The sequence below is a fragment of the Chinchilla lanigera genome, unplaced genomic scaffold, assembly GCF_000276665.1.
Source record: "Chinchilla lanigera isolate Chin_1 unplaced genomic scaffold, ChiLan1.0 scaffold00007, whole genome shotgun sequence".
Taxonomy (NCBI): domain Eukaryota; kingdom Metazoa; phylum Chordata; class Mammalia; order Rodentia; family Chinchillidae; genus Chinchilla; species Chinchilla lanigera.
The window spans coordinates 9,136,012-9,156,776 of NW_004955408.1; the positions used below are offsets into that span (position 1 = coordinate 9,136,012).

General features: G+C 47.7%; 1 protein-coding gene across 3 annotated transcripts in view; it reads right to left on the reverse strand.

The window, feature by feature from the left end:
• Positions 1-478: 478 nt before the first annotated feature.
• Gemin5 (gem (nuclear organelle) associated protein 5) overlaps positions 479-20,765 on the reverse strand; it is a 42,598-nt gene continuing 22,311 nt past the window's right edge. For all 3 annotated transcript variants that reach the window (XM_005376212.2, XM_013508713.1, XM_005376211.2), the window contains exons 16-28: positions 19,421-19,648; positions 18,872-18,985; positions 18,381-18,503; positions 17,483-17,578; positions 16,995-17,132; positions 14,744-14,891; positions 11,553-11,672; positions 10,365-10,575; positions 8,088-8,339; positions 5,997-6,159; positions 4,734-5,223; positions 2,308-2,407; positions 479-1,409 (exon numbers count right to left, since the gene is read on the reverse strand). In XM_005376212.2, the coding sequence (XP_005376269.1) occupies positions 1,242-1,409; positions 2,308-2,407; positions 4,734-5,223; positions 5,997-6,159; positions 8,088-8,339; positions 10,365-10,575; positions 11,553-11,672; positions 14,744-14,891; positions 16,995-17,132; positions 17,483-17,578; positions 18,381-18,503; positions 18,872-18,985; positions 19,421-19,648 (2,351 nt within the window). In that variant the 3' untranslated portion in view covers positions 479-1,241. The remainder of the gene's footprint in view (positions 1,410-2,307; positions 2,408-4,733; positions 5,224-5,996; positions 6,160-8,087; positions 8,340-10,364; positions 10,576-11,552; positions 11,673-14,743; positions 14,892-16,994; positions 17,133-17,482; positions 17,579-18,380; positions 18,504-18,871; positions 18,986-19,420; positions 19,649-20,765) is intronic.

Sequence of the window (20,765 nt, forward strand, 5' to 3'; positions counted from 1 at the left end):
GGCTTTGCATGTACTTTACTCCTGGGTGACGGAGCACCTGCTCCTGACTGAGGTCACTTTGGCCATTATGTTTCTGTGGTCCAGATACCTCTAATTTTAAGCAGGGACACTGTTCTTATTTCTGTATCCCTAGAGCTGAGCACTGTCCAGACACAAGCTCAATAAATGTTCTTGTTGAGTAAGTGAATCCTCTGAGGAAGTAGGCCGAGCAGGAGGAAGAGGCGGGGTCCAGGAAACACGCACTCAGCTCAAGAGTCAGCAAAGGGAGCCAGTGGGCAGCGAACAGTGCAGCGGTCCTGGGGATGCGCCGGTCCAGACCGGGACGAGTAAGACCCCAAGAGAGCCGCAGCAGGTGACCGGATACAGGATGTGCTCTGTCGCACTGACAGGACAATCACCCCAAAGGCGTAAAGCTCACTACTGATTAGTAGCAAGCATGTAAAACAAAAGCAAGTAACAAAGACACTGACCTGCGGGAGACAGGGAGTAGCTGTGGTTTTAATACTGTTCTAAAAAGAGCTCCCTGGCCACCCCAAAGAAGAGCCACCGACACAGTGATTTGTTCTGAGCTATTTCACTGCCATCCGTCGCCTGGTACAACACTGAAGGGAGAGTGCACATCTGAGTGAATCATTCGTTCTTGCAAAACTTCAGTGCTTTATCCAAATAAGCAATTCCATGAAAGAGGAAAACCCAAGTTTTAGCCCAGCGCTGAGACAGGACAGGACCAGCACGGTGGGTGAGGCCCACTTCACACTTCACACTTCGGGGAGAGAGGAGGGGGCAGGGCTGGGGTTAACAAAAGCAAAACCAAACAAACTACACACCAAAAGTCAAGTGTGGCAGTTCTGTCTCCAACAAGAACGCGCCACTTGTGATCAGACGAAGGGTTTATAAAGGTGCCTGCGCTCAGGAACAATACTTTGGGTGATTGCAGAGTTTCTCCTCTTGGGGTGAAACCGCGTAAGGCTTCGAGATGACCACAGTCACCGTGCAGGCGCTGGCTGTAACGACTGCTGGCTTTCTGTGATCTTTCCTTCAGTCTGTGGCAAACCACAGCTGAGGCCAAAGTCAGACTGCGCTTTGTCTGCGGGTAGACAGAGCTGATGAAGCTCACCCCTCTTGTGTTGGTCTGCATTACTGCAGCTGCGTCCAGGGGTCAGCGAGTGCCCGCTGCGGTGGAACTGCGGAGACGGAAGAGTCGGTCTTTCTGCGGCAGCTTCCACGAGGCCCTTGAGGGTTCACGTGCAGAAGGTCCGGCAGTGTCTTCCGTGCACTTTAGTACTGCCGTATTTCCTAAGGAGCTCTTGGGCCTGTTGCTGCAGTTCTTGGGTTACGCAGCCAGGACACTGGGACCCAATGTGAAGCAGGACGAGGCAGCATTCCAGCACATCTGGGAAGGGCCAGGTCTGAAAAATGATAGGAGGATGGAGATGGACGCATTTGCAAAGAGCCCGCCAGCCGCACAGAAGGCACCCCCGGCTCCGCGGCATGGGCCGCGCTCAGGCTCAGCAGGGCGCTTTCTCTCGGGAGGCCGTGTCCTTCCCTGCTCAGCAGGCACTGAGGAGACGGTACTCAGAACTGGGCTGGGCCCGGGCTTTTCTCAACTGACGGCACCTTCTTCTAGTGTCCTGCTTAAAACATGCTGCTGCTCTCACTGTGAGGCCACAGCCAAGTACGCCTGTCCCCCTGTAGGCCGGCAGACGCGTGGGACCGTCTGAAGTTTACTTCTCACCTCCAACTCTGACACCTGTTTGCTTTCCCTGAAGGCGAAGGTCTCGACTGCTCGTGTGATCAGTACTTGTACTTGTCTGCACTCTGAGCTGTGTCTCAATCCCCAGCCCTTTTTATTTTGAGACAAGTTGTGGAGGCTGGGCTTGAACTCACAATCCTTCTGCTTGTCTCCCAGTGCTGGAGTTACAGGTGTGCACCACCATGCCCAGCCTAAAAAATCTGCTTCCACAAAATAGTTTGGCTAACAAAAAGGTACATGTATCCCAATTTTTTTCCAGTACTGATGATTGAACCCAGGGCCCTTAGGTTGAGCTATATCTGGTCCTCTTTATTTTGGGTCTTGCTGAATTGCTAAGCTGCCCAGGCTGGGCTCAAACTCTTGATCCTCCTGCCTCAGCCTCCTAGAATGCTGGGATGATAGAAGTGTACCACTATGCCTGGCTTATATCCTAAAAATTTAAGCACATATAAATAGGTACATTTTAGAAACTGAATACCTTTAAGGATCTGGTACAGTTGAATGGTAACAGGAAAAGTAATGTTTTAACAAATGAACTGCTTTATAAATCTTACCTTGATACTTTCAGGAAATTTAGCCATTCTTTGGTTTGCCTCTGTAAGCCTTCTGGTTAGTTCAGGCAGAGTAACTGGCTCACTTTCTTCTTTACTGTTGCTAGTAATAAAAAGTACCAAGTCATATATCTTGCCTTGGGTATACTCCCCCGAATTGTATTTACTGTGGTGAAATGTTCGTAACATAAAATTCACCATCTTAACCACCTTTAACTCTACGTTTCAGTGGTATTAAATACTTTCTCACTGTTATGCAACTACACTTATCCATATCTAACACTTTCGTCTTGGAAAACTGAAATTCTACACCCATTACATAATAATTCCCCTTTCTCTGCCCCTGGCAACCACTGCTGCACTCTGCGTCTTGTGAGAGGGATCGTACGGGGATCCCTGGCACTAGCTCACATCACGCAGCACAGCGTCCTCACGATTCAGCCATCTGTCCGTTTCCTCCCTTTTTAAGGCTGAGTAACACTACCGCACGCACAGAACACGCTTGCTTGTCCTCGTGGATGGTTGGCTTGCTTCCCTGTGTCAGCTTTTGGAAGAAGCTGCTATCCACAGGCCCGCACAGGCATCTCTGAGACCCCGCGTTCAGTTCTTTGGGGTCTATGCCTAGAAGTGGAACCCCTCTCTGCATTTTATGGTAGCTCTCCTTTAATTTCTTGAGGAGCCGCCATCCTGTGACCCACAGCGGCTGTCTCATTTTACATTCCCACCAGTTCCCACAAAGACCTCAGTTTCTCCATTCTTATTGGCACTTGCTACTTTCTGGCTTTTCAATGAAAGGCATCCTAATGGGCGCGAGGTGGTTTTACTGTAGTTCTTTTGGTCTTTTTTTTTCGGACAGGCTCTCACTAAGCAGTTCAGGTACTGTAGCTTTGATTAGCACTTCCCTAATGATTACTGATGCTGAGTACCTTTGTGTGCTATGGCCATTTGTGTATCTTTTTGGAGAACTGTCTCCTCAGGCCCTTTGGTCATTTTTTAATTGGTTTGTTATGTGCACGCAACTTTTACCTTGTAAGTACAGAGATGAAGAGAAGGCAATGTGAGGTGATGTACATTTTTCAAAATGTTGTTCCTTACCATTCTCCAAATCTTTCAGACCAAAGCTCCAGTGAAAATTGAGCCTTTAGGGTATCTGACTGCAGTCAGGAGTGCAAGGTCTGGATCTCGCTAGGGAATGGTTAGACTGAGCCAGGGCTCCTAACCATAGTGGGTGTAGATGCAGACTTTCCCGGCCAGAATGTCTCTGTGTCCCAAAGAGGGGCTGTGATCGAAGGCTAAGAGCCAGTGGATTAGAGAACTTCTTAGCATTTCTTTGTTGTTGTTACCTAAAGCTGCCTAAGGAAGTGCCTCAAATCCCTATACTGTGATTTTTTAAATGGGTTATTTTCTGATGATTTAAAATAAGGGCTTCAAGGATTCTTAGTTTTAATTTTTTATTTTTATTTTATTTTATTTTATTTTTTTGTCTTTTTGAGACAGGGTCTCGCTATGCAGTTCAGGCTGGCCTTGAGCTCACACTTTGTAGCTCAGGCTGGTCTCGAACTTGCAGTGATCCCCCTGCCTCAGCCTCCTGAGTGCTAGTTTTAATTTTTTAAAGTTAATAATAATAATAGCTGTGAGTTTACTGATTATGCTAATATTTTCTAGCCTCTGTACTAGGCGACATAAGACAAAAGGCACTCAGAATAACCACCGAGCAGTAATCAATCGCTGCAAAGCTCCCAGCATGGCATGCTGTAAAAACACAAATTCAGCCGCACAGTGCTGACTGGCTCCTGTCCTCACGCTGCACCCCGTTTCCAAGGGAAATCAGTAGGAAGGGACAGCATTTACTCTTGGGAACTTTCTCAGTTCATTGTGCAGTTTTATACACACTTTTTTGTATGTTTTTGAAATAGTATAGAGTAATTAAAAATGTTTTTCCTTAATGATGCAATAATGCAACTCCAAATTTTATGGGACAATTTCTTGGGGAATCCACTTAGCACATACAGTAGGATCTGGTACTGTACTGTTTTTTTGTTTTTTGTTTTGGTTTTTCTCCGGTACCAGGAACCGAACTCTTGACCTTGCACTTGCCAGGCAGGCGCTTTTGCCGCTGAGCTAAATCCCCAGCCCCTATCTGGTACTGTACTATTAGTGATAGATAGGATTTTGTTTTATTCTCAAAACCACCAAGGTAGAAGTAATTTTTTTACGTAATTGATGAGGAAAGTAAAGCTTAGCGACATTAAGAGACTTGCCTGGAGTCTTTTGGCACGGCCAAGAGTAGAACTTACATCTGACCTCCAAATCCCCGCAACCTGTGCCTTAATTACCAAATTACTGTTTCCAGGTGAGCTGTCATTAGCATCATGTGCTCCTTTGGACCTGATTAGAGACCCCAGCCGGGACCTTTGTCTGGGACTTACCACTGGCTCTGAGGACTGGCAGGGGGCGCTCCTGTTTCCTGGTCAGGTTCGTTCTTACTGGGAACACTGGCAGTAGATTTACAGAGCAGACTCTTCCGGTGCTGGTGGATCATTTCTGCCAGGGTCTCTTGGACTTGAGCCACAGTCCTCTGTGCATTCTGAAGGCTGGCATGCGTCTCTGAGAAGAGCTCCTGGCAGGTGCTCAGCACACACTCGCTCTCCTCTGACAGTCTCACGCTGGGCTCTGGCTGGCAAGCAGCTTCAGAGCCTGTCTCCTCAGCACTGGCCTTGTCCACCTGCTGGCTCTGCTCAGCAGACAGTGTTTTTCCATGGTCAGCCCTGACCCAGACGCTGGGCTCAGAGCAAGGCCTGGAGAGAGACCACCAGATCTCATACAGACGCCCGTATGTGAAAAAGGCCTCCAAGCTTCTCAAAGCTGGCGCAGCCGAGGACTGCCGGTCACCCAGTTTGTCTCTTAGGTGGTCACAGCCTGGGAGAAGAAAAAGGTCCGAGGTCGTACACTTGTACACTTCCTCAGTGTGCCAGAAGTGTGGCTTCTTGCCCTGCTGCAGGACCCATCACCCGAGAGGCACCCTGAGAAGAGGCCAGCAGCGTGACGCTTAGGAACACGTATCTCCTGCCTAAAACCAACTGCAGGGAAGTGCTTCTGGGCTTGGGGTGATGCTGTCATAGCTACAGGCTAGGAGTCATTCAGAGCAGGATAGAAAAACTATTCCATTTCTCCTGGGGCCACAGCAAGGTGCGCTCACACTGTGCCTCTGAAAACCACGAGAGTTTGGTGCAGTGACAAATTATGCAGATCAAGTAACGTCTTTCTACTGTGCCTTTCTAATCTTACTAGCTTCTGACCAAATCATTTCCCTCCCTCTTACATTGTATGTGTGGGAAGCGGGTAGAAGGCAGTGAGGCAGGCAGTGCCAGGTAAAGGAAAACAGGGCAGTCACTCTGGCTACCTTTTTTTGATTTGTTTTTGTTTGAGACAGGGTCTTTCCATGTAGTTTAGGATGGCCCTAAACTCACGGCGATCCTCCTGCCTCAGGCTCCTAAGTGCTGGGATTACAGGCATGCGCCACGACACCTGATGACGGCTGCCTAAGACCTGGGGTAAAAGAATTCCAGCTTCCTGCTGTAAGGACACAACTTGGCCAGTCTGTCTTTTAATCAGCCTGGTATTCCTGGGGCCACACCACTCCTGGTGGTGACATTGCTCACTGAGAGGTGAGCAGAGATGGGGTCACTTACCGTCAGGGAGAAAAGCCGAGTACACGCCTTGCATGATGGTGAAGTTCCCTGAATCATAGCTCCGGACCACGGCCCGAAGCAGTGCTTGCACGGCCTCGTCCCAGGAGGCCGCCTGCTGGCTCAGCACTGCCAAGGTCAGGTCGTGACAGATGTGAAGCAGGAGCTAGGCAGAGGGGTGGGGGTTTCAGTAAACATCTAGCAGGGCAGCACTGAGGACTCTGGCACTCCTCCTGGGAGCAGCCTTGTAAAGGGGTACACAGCTCCCCTGCCTCAGCTTTGCCTTCCCATGAGAAACTCTGACCCAGGGGCACAGCAGCACACACTGTTTCATACCAGAGTCTGTTCACCCTGAGAAAATGCCCTGGCATTTGCATTTGATGAAAATGAAAAGTTTCTAGAACTAAAAACTATAATTTGGGGCTAGGGATTTAGCTCAGTGGCACAGCACCTGCCTGGCAAGCGCGAGGCTGTGAGTTCAATTCCCAGTACCGGGGGCGGGGGGGGAAGCAAAGCTATAATTCAAAGTCAACAAAGCCACCAGTATAATTAAGTTAAAAGCCATCAGTTTTAAATATGTAGGTTCATGAGTTTTGGAAAATACATATAGTTCTGCAACTACCCCCAAAATCAAGACATCGGACATTTTTGCCAACCAAAACTGTTCCCAGGTAGGCACTCCTTCGTGGACAATCGCTTCATCCCAACCCCTGAAAACACTGACCTGCTCTCTAGTGCTTCTATTTCTCAGAACTGATATACATGAAACCGCAGAGTACTGTATCTTTTGTGTCCTGGTGCCTTCACTTAGCATGTTTCTGTCTCACCGGTGTCTGTACGAGAAGTTTGTGCTTTCCTGTTGTTCCACAGTGCAGCGTTTACTTGTATGAGTGCACCACAGCTGCACAGCTGTTCACCAGGTGGTTTCTAGTTTTGGCTATGGTGGGACAAGCTGCTGCAAATGTCTGCGCGCAAGTCCTTGTGTGGACACCTGGTTTCTTGCAGTGAAATATCTAGGCAGTGCGACTGCTCGGTCACAGATCTTGTGTATGTTTAACGTTTAAAGAAATGGTCAGCCTGTTTTTGAAAGTGTATATACCATTTGAGGAAGTCTTACTCTTCAAAAATATAACATCTCTTCACTTTAAAAATAAAACGCAGATAAACTGCGGTATAGTCACAAATGTTTATGCCAGTTAAATCAACTTGATCTCTTTGTATTAACATGGGTAAATTTATAAACAACAGCTACTGAAATAAGCTACAAAATAATACAAGGTAACACAGTGACTAATACAAAATAATACAGCGAAAAACAAGAGGTGCGTTCAATGAGCTGGGGAGGGGACAAGGGACTTCAACTTCACTGTATTTTTTTTTTTTTTTTGTCTTTTTCTCTCACTATGCAGTTCAGGCTGGCCTTGAGCTCACTTTGTAGCCCAGGCTGACCTCGAACTTGCAACAATCCTCCTGTCTCAGCCTCCTGAGTGCTGGGATTACAGGCGTGTGCCACCACGCCCGGCTTCCCTATATTATTTTTAATCAAACAAAAAATCTCAGGTGAATATACAAAACAAAACTCTACGAAGCAAAAATGACTCAAGGACAACTATGAACATTTGTCACTTCTAGTTATGGGCGTGGTTACGCACACCTGCAATCCCAGCACTGGGGAGGCTGAGGCAGGAGGACTGCCATGAATTCGAGGCCAGCTTGGGCTATATAAGTGAGTTCAAGCTCAGCCTGTACTACATAGCGAGACCCTATCTCAAAAAAACAAACAAACAAAAAACCCCACAAAAAACCCAGGAGACTACTGATCTAAGACCTCAAATCCAGGGGCTGGGGATTTAGCTCAGCGGCACAGCGCCTGCCTGGCAAGCACGAGGTCGTGAGTTCGATTCCTGGTGCCAGAAACAAAACAAAACAAAACAACAACAAAACCCCCCCCTCAAATCCGAAGTGCTTTAGTCTGGAGGGATCTTTTCCAGGCTGCATGGGCCTGCCTTGGACTTTCTGAAACATAAACTGCATTCTACTGGTTTCCCTGGCTCACTGACATGGATGGACGTGGAAGGCCGGTGCTGACCGTACCTGTGTGGAGGGAGTGTTGTTTGTGGCAGGTGGGTACTTAATGTCTTGCAGTCTCTGCAAGGCTGCCCGACACTGCCCTGGGCCGTCCAGGCTGAAGACACTCTTCCACACCGAGGTCACTCGCTGCACGAAGGGCCCTTCGGTGTCCGTCGCCCAGGTGTGGTAAGAGGAGCTGCCTCTGGCTTCTAGAAGCTGCTTCTCCTCCAGATGCCGGCACAGTAGCTCAAGGAGGCAAAACACCAGTCTCTGACCCTGGGACCCGACAACAAAGAGGACATGTTTGTGACACAGGGAAAAGCTCTCCTGGACCTTTCAAGCATTCCCCTTTGCACTGGAAGCAACCAAGCCCCCTCACTGTGAGCTGCCTACCCAATCAAGTCACATGTCAGGAAGGGGAGGCAGGATCTGACCGCTTTTTGGCACCTTTGGGGGGAATTCTACCCTTGGGTCCTTGGAACCCAAGAAACTTAAAACTTTTTTATATTCTTATTTTTAAAAATCTATATGTATCGTCCATCTGTCTGTGTAGTTATTTGTACAGGGGATTGAATCAGTCTATCTATCTATCTATCTATCTATCTATCTATCTATCTATCTATCTGTCCATCCAGGGGATTGAATCTGGCCATGGTCTTTGCACTGAAATATACCCCTAGCTCTTTTGTATTCTTTTAAATTATGAGACAGTATCTTGCTAAGTTGCCCGGGCAGGACTTAAACTTGTGATCCTCCTGCCTCAGCCTCCCAGACTGCTGGGAATTTAAGTGTGTGCCACTATGTCGGGGCCAAGAAACTGTTTTTATAACATGGAACTCCAACCTGTAGCTCCAATCATACACTTTAAGGCGATATATGGACAAGCTACCTGACAGTGGTGGCCCAGTTTATGAAAAGATGGACTGGACTCTATCACATTCATTCTCCCTGTCCCAACGCCAGGCCGAGGGGCACGGAAGTAAAGTGCACCAGACTGAAGGGGCTGTGACCTGAGAGCCGGGCAGGCCTTAGGGTCCTGTCCCAGTGCGTCTAGTGGGCAATCAGCTGGAGGAGAACAAAAGCACAGAGAAAAGCTCTGGAAAATGTTTATTTTGGCTGGGTTTTTAGTGTCATGAACTTCTGTATGCAGCCCTGTAAGAATATTTTCTCTGTTATGCTTGCAAAGGTCTGTGCCATATAGCCAAAATAGTCCCCATCAGAATATTTAGAGTAAGCCAATAGGTTTTTGCTTTGTTGAAGATACTGTTTCAGAGATAAAAATGAAATGCTGAATAATCATTCTGGAAGCATTGTTTTTGGTTGCAGGTAAGTTCAAGGCTAGATACCGAGTTTAAGACCAGCCTGAACTACATGGCAAGACCTTGTCTCAATTAAAAAGAATATACTCAGTGGCACTATCTTCCAGGATGTAGTACTTTGCCTCTATTTTAAATATACTCTTTCCAGAAAGCTGCACCCTGCCTAGCGTCTTCCTTGGGCTCTGAATACTCAGCTGGGCACTGTTTTTAGGTCACACATGGTTTTAAGTGTGTGTCCTATGTCAGGGCCAAGGAACTATTTCTTTTTTTTCTTTTTGGGACAGGGTCTCGCTATGCAGTTCAGGCTGGCCTTTGAACTCACTTTGTAGCTCAGCTGGCCTCAAACTCACAACGATCCTCCTGCCTCAGCCTCCCAAGTGCTGGGATTACAGGCGTGCGCCACCACACCCGGCTTCCAAGGAACTATTTTTATAACTATAGCCGCACTCATACACTTTCCCTACGCTGGGGAAAGAGGAAGTTAAAAAGCTCACATCAGTATCTGACGAGTAGTTGTCTAAAATGGAGCAAACGTGTCCTTGCTTTGCCAGCTGCAGAGCGGCATGCTAAAAAGGCAGTGGTCACCATCATTACCATTTTGTGTGTGGTGCTGGGGACAGAAGTGAGGGCCTTATGCATGCTAACCAAGCACTCTACCACTGAGCTACGTCCCTAGCACAGCTACTCATTTTCAGCCAGATCAGGCTACAATGCCCATTCTGGTGGACTGAAGGCCGTCTACAGAGACTTCCTACGAACTAACGAGCGATGGGCTTAGGAGAATGACCATGCCTCTCACAGTCCACGTGTGGCAATGATGAGCCACACGACCGCAGGGGATGGCCGGGCCGGGCCTGCCGGACACCTCGAGAATACCTCCCAGACTAACAGTTTGTGCAGCTGGGGTTGTCCGCGTGGCTTGGCCTAGAAACGACGCGGCACCCTCCCTTCCACGGCCCGGGAGACGAAGTAACGGACTGACCTGGAGACTTGTGTGCAGCTGCAAGGCTTCCTGGGCTCCCACCCAGTTCCTGGCCTGAAGCAGCTCCTGGGCACATCTGAGAGCCAGAAGAGCGGACAGCTCACTCTCCCCTGTGATCGCAGCCAACTCCGCGGCTGTTCTAAGTGACGCTGCATCCCCCTTTTTGGCCAAAACTTTGGCTGCATCAAAAGGAGAAGTGGCCCCTAAATAGCTGCAATATGAACAAAAACCCAAGTACAGTGTCATAAATAGATGTACTATTCCAGAGGGTAGAACCGCTTTTCTTCTTAAAAAAGCTTGATTAGAAAAATTAAAAAAAAAAAAAAGCTTTACTGCGAAGCGTGGTAGTGCACACCTGTAATCCCAGCACATGGACTGCTGAGAGTTCGAGGCCAGCCTGGGCTACGCAGCAAGGCCCTGTTTGAGCAAACAAACAGAAAACCACCCCCCAGAGCAAACAGAAGTTTTACTGAGGTATATTTTGCAAGTTACAAAATTCATTATATTCAGGTACTACACAGCAGACACTAACTGCTTAGTGAACTTGCTGGGTGCTGCAACCCTCACCGCGAGTCAATTTTAGTCTTTATCACCCAGCAGGACTCCCGCCCCTTTATGTCCATTCTCACCACTACCCTCAGGAAACCGCTCTTCCTTCTCTACAGATTTGCCCGTTTCATGTAACGGACTCTTAAACTCGTGGGCTCTGGCTCCTTTCCCAGTGCTCCTGCAGCTCACCCCCATGACAGCGGAGGCCGTGGAGAGCTGCCTCTGCCCTCCGCGGGTGCCCTCCGGGGTGCCAGGCGTCACTGAGCCTGTCTTGTTTCTGTGACAGCCAAGGTCCGCACAGCTCGGCACAGTCTGTGAGACAACAGCGCCCGCCTGGGTTAAGGACAGAAAGGAGCCCCAGCGTGTCCTGAACCGAACTCAGGCAGGAGTCAGTCCTGCTCATTCTCATTTGATGCTACTGGACCTCACCAGAAAAAGGAGTAACTTCTGAGTCTCCCACTGAGCCTGCAGAGGTACAGCGATTCAAGACGGTAGACCCGGGTTAGTCCCGTGAAGCCGGTCTCACACAACTCTGAATTTTCTAGTTGCTTTACCTGGATTCTGACTGTCCTCTCACCCCTGACCTACTTTCCTGCACGGCTCTCCCACGTTTGGTCTCCGCGCTCCCCTCGGCCTTACCATTTGGCCGCCACAGCATAGTGGCCGTCTCTTTCCAGGACAGCTCCCCAGCTGAGGTACAGGTCCTTCAGCACGGGGTCCTCCGGGCGCAGCCGGGCCTTGGCAACTGCAATGGCTTCTCTAAGGGCAAGAACAAAGAGTGGGGCCGGTCCGCAAAGCCTTCTCCGTGGGAGGCCCGGGGAGGGGCTGCAGGGCAGGACAGCGCTCCCTTTGGCGTTCACTACGCTGCTCCCATTTCCCTTAGAGAGCTCTACCTTCCCTTACCCGGCCAAGTGGAAACCGCATGCGCCCTTCGCCTCTTCCTCAGGTCAACGGTTCTTAGAAGTGTGGTCTGGGGGTTTCTGGGGGCCCAAGACCCTTTTGGGGGTTCACAAGATCAAAACTAACAGTTGGGGGTTACTTGTCTTTTAAAAACTGCGCTAACATTTGCCCTAGCTGCAAAAGCACTGGCGTGTGGCAAGGACCAAGTGGCGGCCCGATGAGGCAGTGGCCGTCACTTTCACTGATCGCTGAAGTCAGTACTCTGATGTTCTGCACGACAAAATGGGAGGACACTTTACGTGTTCTGCTACATTCCAAAGAATAACGGTTTGTCGCCAGGAAAAATTTGTATGAATGAACTGTGAGCTGAGCTAGCTGCTTTCTGCATGGAACCTTGTTTTCTCTTTGGAAAAACAAGTAAATAAAGAAGTAATTTAGTGCTAGGTACCTGGCAGATGTTTTCTCAAAACTGAACAAAAGCAAGGCTGTGACTTCACAGAAAACAACCCACAATGTATGCTGCCAATGATAAAATTTAAACTTTCTAGTGAAAATGTGAAATTCTACAAAACTTGACCTGTTACTGGGAGCCTGACAGCTTCCCCAAAGTTGCAGAACTTTTCTGATGAGACTGACGGCGATGCTAAGGCGTGTGATGGGGGAGGGCCTTTGTAATGAAATGTGTTGACAGGTGCAAGACTGTAAAACTCAGTGAACTAATATTTTCCAAATGGCAAACAACCTCTGAGTCCCAGTCTCCACAGCTGTAGGTGGAATCATAGTGACCTACAAGGAAAGCAGGACTTAAGATGTGTTTTGGGGCTTCTCCCCACAGTAATGCGTCTGGACTAGTTCTCCTGCCGTAAAGCTAAAAAACTGGAAAAACTGTCCATGAAGTAACTTTTCTGGCTGTGGACAATACGCAGTGCGGAGCTATCCACTGAGATAAAGGAAGCAAACGATGTGAGCTCTTTCTGCCGCAAGCAGCTTTCCCGAGCTAACCCTCCACAGAGCCTGGAACAGCTAGACAACGAGAGGCAGGATTCCAGAAAGGAAGAAGCTGCCTAGAGGAGGCTGCCTGAGCTCTGACGGGGACCCTGCTGAGTCTCTGTTTAAATACCAAGCTATGGATGTGTGGGAAACTTCTCACAGCTGAACAAAGAACAAGGAAGCTGTCAACTGAACAGTTCTGAGATCACTTGGCTTGGAGACATCTGAATTCTCATTTGTTGAATGCTTAAGGCATTGAAGATACCAGGAAGCAGAGAGTCAAATCAATTGGACAACACTGATTGCTCTAAACCTCCCCTAACAAAGCTTAAAAGTAAGTTATGAAACCAGGTGTAGTGGCATTTGCCTGCAATCCCAGTTACTCAGAAGGCTGAGGCAGGAGGATTACAAATTTCAGGCCAGCCTATGCTACTTAGCAATACTGTCTCAAATAAAATATTAAAGAAGGCTGGAGATGTAGCTTATTGGCAGAGGAAGCATGAGGCCATGGCTTCAAACCCCAGCCCTCCCCGCCGCCAAAAAAAAGTCATGAAAAGATCAAGGTGATGTTCCAGTAACATTAGGACTCACCAAAGCAAAGTTCATCACCCTAGGAAGACAAAAAAACCCAAACAGGGTTGAAAAAAAAAATCTCATCATAGCCCATCGTATCAAATTGCTGAAAGTTAGTGATAACGTCCTAAAAACAGGAAAAAAATACAGCTCCTATATAACAAAGATAAAAATAAATGTAGTGTTTAGATAACAAAAACAGTGCAGCTGGGAATGGTGGCATATGTCTATAATCCTAGCACTCTGTAGGCTGAGGTAGAAGGCCAGGAGTTTGAGGCCAGCCTGGGCTACACAGTGAGTTCAAGATCAGCCTGAACTACACAGCGAGACCCTGTCTCAAAAACAAACAAAAAATTCAAACCAAGAGAAAACAGAGTATCTCTGAAGCACTCAAACACAAATGTTGTAATCAAGAATTCTATAACCGTGAAAGAAACCTTTAAAATGAAGGTGAAATTGTAGACTTGTAAATAGACAAATAAATTTGAGGGAACTTGTCATCAGCAGAATATACTACCAAAAAAAGTTCTTCAAGTGAAGGAACTGATAGTGACTGGAAAGCTGGACCTACTGAAAGACTGAAAAGTGCCAGAAATAATAAGTATGTAGATAAATTTTGAAAAATGCTTGATAATTACTAAAAAGTATTTTTAAAACCAAATTGCTTAAAATAAAAATACTAATAGTGTAATGTGGTTGTAACATGTATAACATGTTAGTGTGACATCAACAGCAGAAAAGATGGGGAGAGTAAAGAAGTATAATGTACACAAGAAGCAGTATAAGTTTATTCAAAAGTAAACTGATAAATTAAGAAATGCTCATTGTAAATACTAAAGCAATCATTAAAAAATAAAGGATGGAGCTAGTAAGTCAGTATTGAAGGTAAACAGAAAACAATTTAAACCACCTATATCAATATGGACACTAAACATAAATGGTCTAAACATGCCAGTTAGATGCCAGAGATTGTCAGACTGGATTAAAAAACAGGACTCAACTATTTGCTATCTATAAGAGCTATTTTCTTCTTTTTTTGGTTCTTACATACTGAAATAAGTAGTTGTACACAAGAAAGACTCACATGAACCTTAAGCAAGTAGAGGATAAGGGCAGAATAAGAGAAAAGCATTTCAACTAAATTTGCAACGTTATATTTTTCTTAAAAAAATAAACGGGGGTGCCTGGAGAGCTTTTGGCGCGGCTGGTAAGATTCTGTTTCATATGCAGGCTTAAGGGAGCTATGCCTGGAATACACCACTCGTTTGTTTTATGCTGCTTCGTCTCTGTCTTACTGTAGCAATATGAAACTTAGATTACCAGACATTGAAGTCCACCCACGGGCTCAACCTGAGGGCCATACGGACCTGTAGAAATGGTTGGACTTCAGCAGCTCCACAGCTTCATACACTTTATGGATAGAAAGCAGATGAGAGGCAGCCTTGACATACTGGTCCTGGAAACACAGCTGTTTGGCAAAGGCTTCCACGGCCCACAGCCACACGTGGTAGCCAGCTGAAAACACAAAAGGTGGTGGTTCAAAAAACCACAACAGGTCTGGGGGATTGGAAACGGTACATTCGAGTTTAAAACATCTTATTTCCAGAGTCCCTGGACTAACCAGAGCCAACTTCCCTTAAAGATCTTCGTCTGTCTCTCCCCACACATTCTGAAACAAATTGTTTCCATGGTCGTATCATATGAGTACAAAATTCCAAAACAAAAGGTATGGATGTTCAGGGAAGTAGCTACCCTTGTTGGGATAGGACACAGCAACTGGAAGAGAGCATGAGGGGAGCCTCCTCGGGTGATGGACACACATATACACACACACACACACACACACACACACGGTGCTACTCATGGACCCCTGATGGGGTAAATGTGTATGTACACATTTTATAAAAAGATACGACTATGGGCAAAGCTTTCAATTCAGAAGGAAGAGGAAATGGGGCCTTCAGCTTTAGAAGACCTAGAGGGTGGTGTTTCTTGTTTGAGGTGGGTCACAAGGGTGTATTCAGTTTCTGAAATTCACTATACACTCACCTCTCTACTTCCCTCTATTTAAGCATGCTTGGATAAGAAGGTAAAAAGAAAACTGGACACAGCATGAAAGTCTTCCTGTTATCTTGGCACCTTCCCACCATAGCTCACCCCAGTTCCTTTCCCACTGGGCAGCCGTCACCACCACTTTCTTCTGAACCCTTGGGGAAGAGTCTATGACTACACAACCACATTTCTGTGTAAGTACATCGAGTGCCGAATGCTCTGCTGACTCCTCGCACTTCCTTACTGGTTCCGTCCTCGTCCGGAGGCACAGAGCTGCCTCCCTCTTCTTACTGTCTGGGCAGATATGACTGAAGCAGTCTGGTGTGGGTGGACAGAGGGTCTTGGAATTTCTGCCATCGCAAACAGCTTCCATGCAAGTCTGTGTGTACCTGTTACTCTGTGTGGCTGAGTATAGTTGGATAAATTCTTATAAATAGAACTGGTGAGCCAAGGGTTGCATGCATTTTAAAAGTGATGTGATAATGCTGACATGCCCTTCAAGAAGTCCCCACCTGCCCTGTTCTGATGTAGCCTGTCCCTCAGGTGCTGGAGGCTCAGTCTGTGTGGCAGTGTGGAAGGTGTTGTGCTGGAGACCACTATGAAGCAGCTCTGAGCAGGGTTTAGAATTCATCAACTGGCCTTCCACATTTACTTGGGCATCTGTCCTAGGCCTAGGCGACTTGCTCAACTCTCCATGCCAACGTTCATAGTAGAGGCCTGTATTGGTGACACCTCGGAGGGCAGATAAAGCCACAGCTCAGGACACCTCCAATTCTCAAGATAAGACTGCACCTGCAGCCATTTGGCTCCTGCTATAATGTCAACCTTAGAGACAGGACAGTTCTCTTAACTGGCAAAACTTACTGCATGGAGAAGTCTTTGATCTCTACTTTCCAAGGTCCTCCTATTTAATTTCCCACCTTTACCTCAGCTAACCCTTTCCTGTTTGAAAATGGGTGCTCCAGAAAAGTCTTCATCTTAGCTCCTAGAGAGTTTTCCTGGACCCCACAACCATAACTGCCTGTGTCTTTATTGAATCCTTTTCTGTAAGCTTGTCAGTCAGGTTGAGAGCCTTATCACCCCTGATAGTCTTGGACCCTCTCAGAGGTGGGTCCAGGGGAAGCTAATTCGGTCACAGGGACCCCACAATTGAAAAGGGTTCATGTTGCTCTTGCAAAATAGACTAGTTCCTACAAGTCTACAAAGAGACTAGTTCCTACAAGGGTGTAATAAAAAGAGCAAGCCTTGGGCTGGGCGTGTGGTACAATGTGTGTCTAACGCGAGAGGCCCTGGGTTCAATCCTTGGGGAAGGAGGGAGCAAGCCTGGCCCTTCCCTGCTCTCCGGCTTCAGAATAGCGCTGTTCTCTTGAACCTCTATCACTAGCGTGCCAGTGGCCTGCCTTCCCACCGGGTTTGGGCTGACATATTATTAGCCTGCTTCTGCTCATAATTATCCTCCTATCTCCATGTGCGTGAGAGACTCCAAGCTTATGGCCAGTGGTGTTACGAGCTGTGTTTAGCAGACGTCCCCTACAGGTAACGGTACATTTGTTGAGAAGAACATACCCACAGGTGCCATGGCCACAAGATTGTCCGTCAGCTCCCCTCTTTCTGCTGCGGTCTGGAGAACACCTTGCAGGTCTCCCTTCCAAAGCATAAGCTGGTGAAATAACTCTGGGTGACCATTCTCCAGATGACCTTTTCCTGTGTGGAAGAGAGAGAATGTGTAAAAGATGTTTCAGAGAAATCTGTCTTCTGCTAGAAAAGGGCAGAGTGAAAGGAAGTATGTGTGAGTCACCTACCAGGGTGGTTCTGATGGGGCCTGAAGCCCCCAGGTCACCTGCCCACCCACCCACCTTCACTGGCTCCCAGTAGTCACCGAACTTGGGGTCCTACGACAACAGAAGAATGGGTGCGAACATGGAAGTCAGGACTGCATGTGTACACACGGAAAAGTAACCAGGACAGTCCCTCAGCACAGCAGGCCTGGACGAGGTGCACAGAAACTGCAGAAGTTCTGAGACGGATGGGAGCGAGTGTGCTGTTTGCCTCACCTTCAGTTTCGATCATTCTGTACAGGGTGTCCCTGTCCGTGAAGAGCCCCAGGTGAAATCTTTCTTCAAGATCAACAGACACGTCCTCATTTAACTCTGTTAGTTTAAAATGACACAAAACAAAAACCAGACGATGTCATTACACAGGTGACTGTTCTTTCGTCCAGTAACCTCTGAACGTAATGACGGCCGATGGTCCCTTCAGATCCTGAGGACATCAGCTGTGTGCCCTTCTTCACCCTAGCAGAGACCCTGGCTACTTAACAAGGTCACAGAATATGTACGCAGTTTTTAAGCCTAGCTTAGGCAAAACCCAGTGAGACAGCGAAGACTATAGTTTGGTTCAACACTAGAAAGACTTGGGGAAGAAATGTTAAAAGTGAACCTAAATTCCAACATGTATTTAAATACAGATCAACAAACAAAATAGAATTACGAAGGATATTGTTAGCATTCACTGGGACCTACCAGAAAGGGACCCGGTATTCATTCTCTGCCTTTAAAAGTCAGTGTTCTTTCTAAAGAGCTACCACATTATGGGTACATTTATAATACGGGACAAACATTTTTTTCTACCTAAAGATACTGATCAATGGGGGAAAGCAGCAGCAGGAGTCAGTATATGCGGCCCATGTAGCAATGCCACCACGCACATGGCCAGTGGCAACTAGGTAAGGTATAGACAGCCCCGCGTCACAGAGCCACGGGGCCGTGCCAACAGGTCAGAATGGGGAGCCTGGCTGGAGATGCAGGGGTGAGGCTGGGGAGCAGAGGCTGGAAAAGAATGCAGAAACAGAGGCAACATTTCAGACATCCGCTCATCCACCTAACAAACAGGCGAGCACGCCCTGTGCACCAGTCCCCAGAAGCCGTGGACGGCCCGAGGCGGGCGCTGTACCTCTGCAGTGTGTTGCAGTTGCCAGTACCAGGCAGTCGTGATGAAGCTCCTCTTTGGACCTGTGGTCCAGGCTTGTACTCAGAGGGAGCATGGAGCGAGCTTTTCTCTTCTTCATTGAGGCTTCTGAAATGTGATGAAAGTCAGGGTCACCGGCAAAGCAGCAGGTCAGAAACCAAAGGGAAGGACTGGTTGCGCCTGTCACAGCCCAGAGCATTTCCCCGGCCACAAGCGCCTCCTCCTGTGAGGAGCTTTCACACGGCTTCACCGGCCGTGCTCACAGTGCCCAGGTGCCCTGGCCGACAGCTGCGAACTGCTATCAGCTGCAAAAACTGCCAGTGCTCAACACAGTTCCCAAAGCAAGACCCCAAACTGCAGTATCATCAGAATCCCCACGCGTACGCAGAACTTAAATCCACGACACTGCTGAGTACTCAAGGGCGCGTAATACTATAGGATGGCTTCACGAAACATTTTAATTATTAGGTACTGACCTGGTTTCTCTTTCGGTGGCTCCTTTTTCAGTAAAGCAGTTTTATTACTAATAGTAGCTTTTGACTTTTCACAGCTTGACGAAGTTGGAGTGTAGATAACTGGTTCTCTAGGAACTGTAACATGAAGGGAAAAGGGGGTAAAAAAGTTTGGGGTAACAATCAATGTAGAATGTAGCTCTTTTTAAAAATTAAGAGCTTTACTGGGCCTCACAAGGCTATCTTTGTGTATTACCAAACATGCTTTGGAAAGGAAGTGAGGGTGGCGTGTCCTCCCTGCCTGAGCAGGCGGCCATGCTGGAGGAATCTGCCAATCCCAATCATCCACAAGATCTTCAATGCTTCAAAGCTATTTGGAGGTTGCATACAGCTTTAAAGAAAACTACTATACTTTCCAAATGCACTGAGGATGGTATGCACCTACATAATGGTGTTGGGACTTAAGCAGATCAGAGACAGAAATTTTAAACTAGAAATTTAAAACTGACTAAGGACATCGCTTAGTTTGGGAGGTGGTGGAATAGCTGGTGAAACACAGGACTGTGCACCTACCCACAGGGGCGAGCTCACAGGGCACCCCCGGCTCCTGCGCCTCCTCCTCGCCCTCCGGGTCTGACACCCCGTTCTCCACAGGCACTGCGCTCTCCTTTGTGTTCTCTTCTTCATTTCCCTCGGAGGACTCCTGCTTTACGGGCATTTGCGAGGCGGGCTTTTTCTTCTTTTTGGGCTTTGGTTTAGGTTGAGAGAGCCGTTTTTTCTCTAATTCAATACTTTTTTTGCCTACAAAAATCACAATAAAAAAGGACAGACTGAAACACAGGCTCCTGGCTGGAAGTGCCCTAGGTAGTGCTGCCACCATATCCCTACACCCCACCCCTCCCTTCCCACACACACCCAGTCCTTTCTGCACTGCCCGCGCTGGCCTCCAGCTCAGCCTCTGGGGTGCTGGGACTCCAGGTGTGCGCTGCCGCTCCCATCTGTCCCAGGGCATTCTCAGTTGTTTCTAGGATGATGAAAAGCCCTTTTGGGATCTCACTAACTCATGAGCAAGGCGTCCCAGTACCCTGTACACTTCCGTGTGCGTGTTATAAACAAGGACACTCCCTAGTATCACAGCACCACCAGCAGAGCCAGGAAACGAACAGACACCCTACCACCGTCTACTAACACAGAACCAACAGCATTTCACAGCTGAAGGAATCGGCCAAGATCACATACTGTACTTGGCGGTCACGCCTCTCTGCTGTCCTTCAGCCTCATACAGTTATCCTGATCTTCCTGACTTCACAACTTGAGAATTGAAGCTTACAGGACAGTTATTTTGTCACGTTTCACCTCAGCCTGAGTCTGCATGATGTTTTTCCTTAGATTTAGTTTGCGTATTTTCTTTTTATTTTTTTTTGAGATAGGGACTCGCTATATAGTTCAGGTCAGGCTTAAACTCACTGTGTAGCCCAGGCTGGTTTTGAACTCACAGCAATCCTCCTGCCTCAGCCTCCCGAGTGCTGGGATATAGGTGTGCGTCATCACATCCGGCTAGTTTGTGCCTTTTCAGCTGGAATACCCAGAAGCAACGCTGTGTTTATCTGGGGCAACCTATGAAGAGCTCCTAATTTTTATCTGTCCCATTGCTTGGTTTACTTTGATCACTCAGATTAGGAAGTATTTTCTCTGCTCAGGAGTCCAATCTCAGTCAGTGCTATTTCCTGTGGGAGGATTACACACCGTGCTCTGAGGGGAAAGGCATTTTTCTGTACTGATGACTCTGAACGGGCTTCCGTGCCATCACTCACCCTGCATTCATTAGCTGGCACTCCGCTGTTTAGGCATTTATTTACATCCTAGAGACGTACAGGTTTCTGTTTTAGATGATCATCCATTACCATGACTTACATTT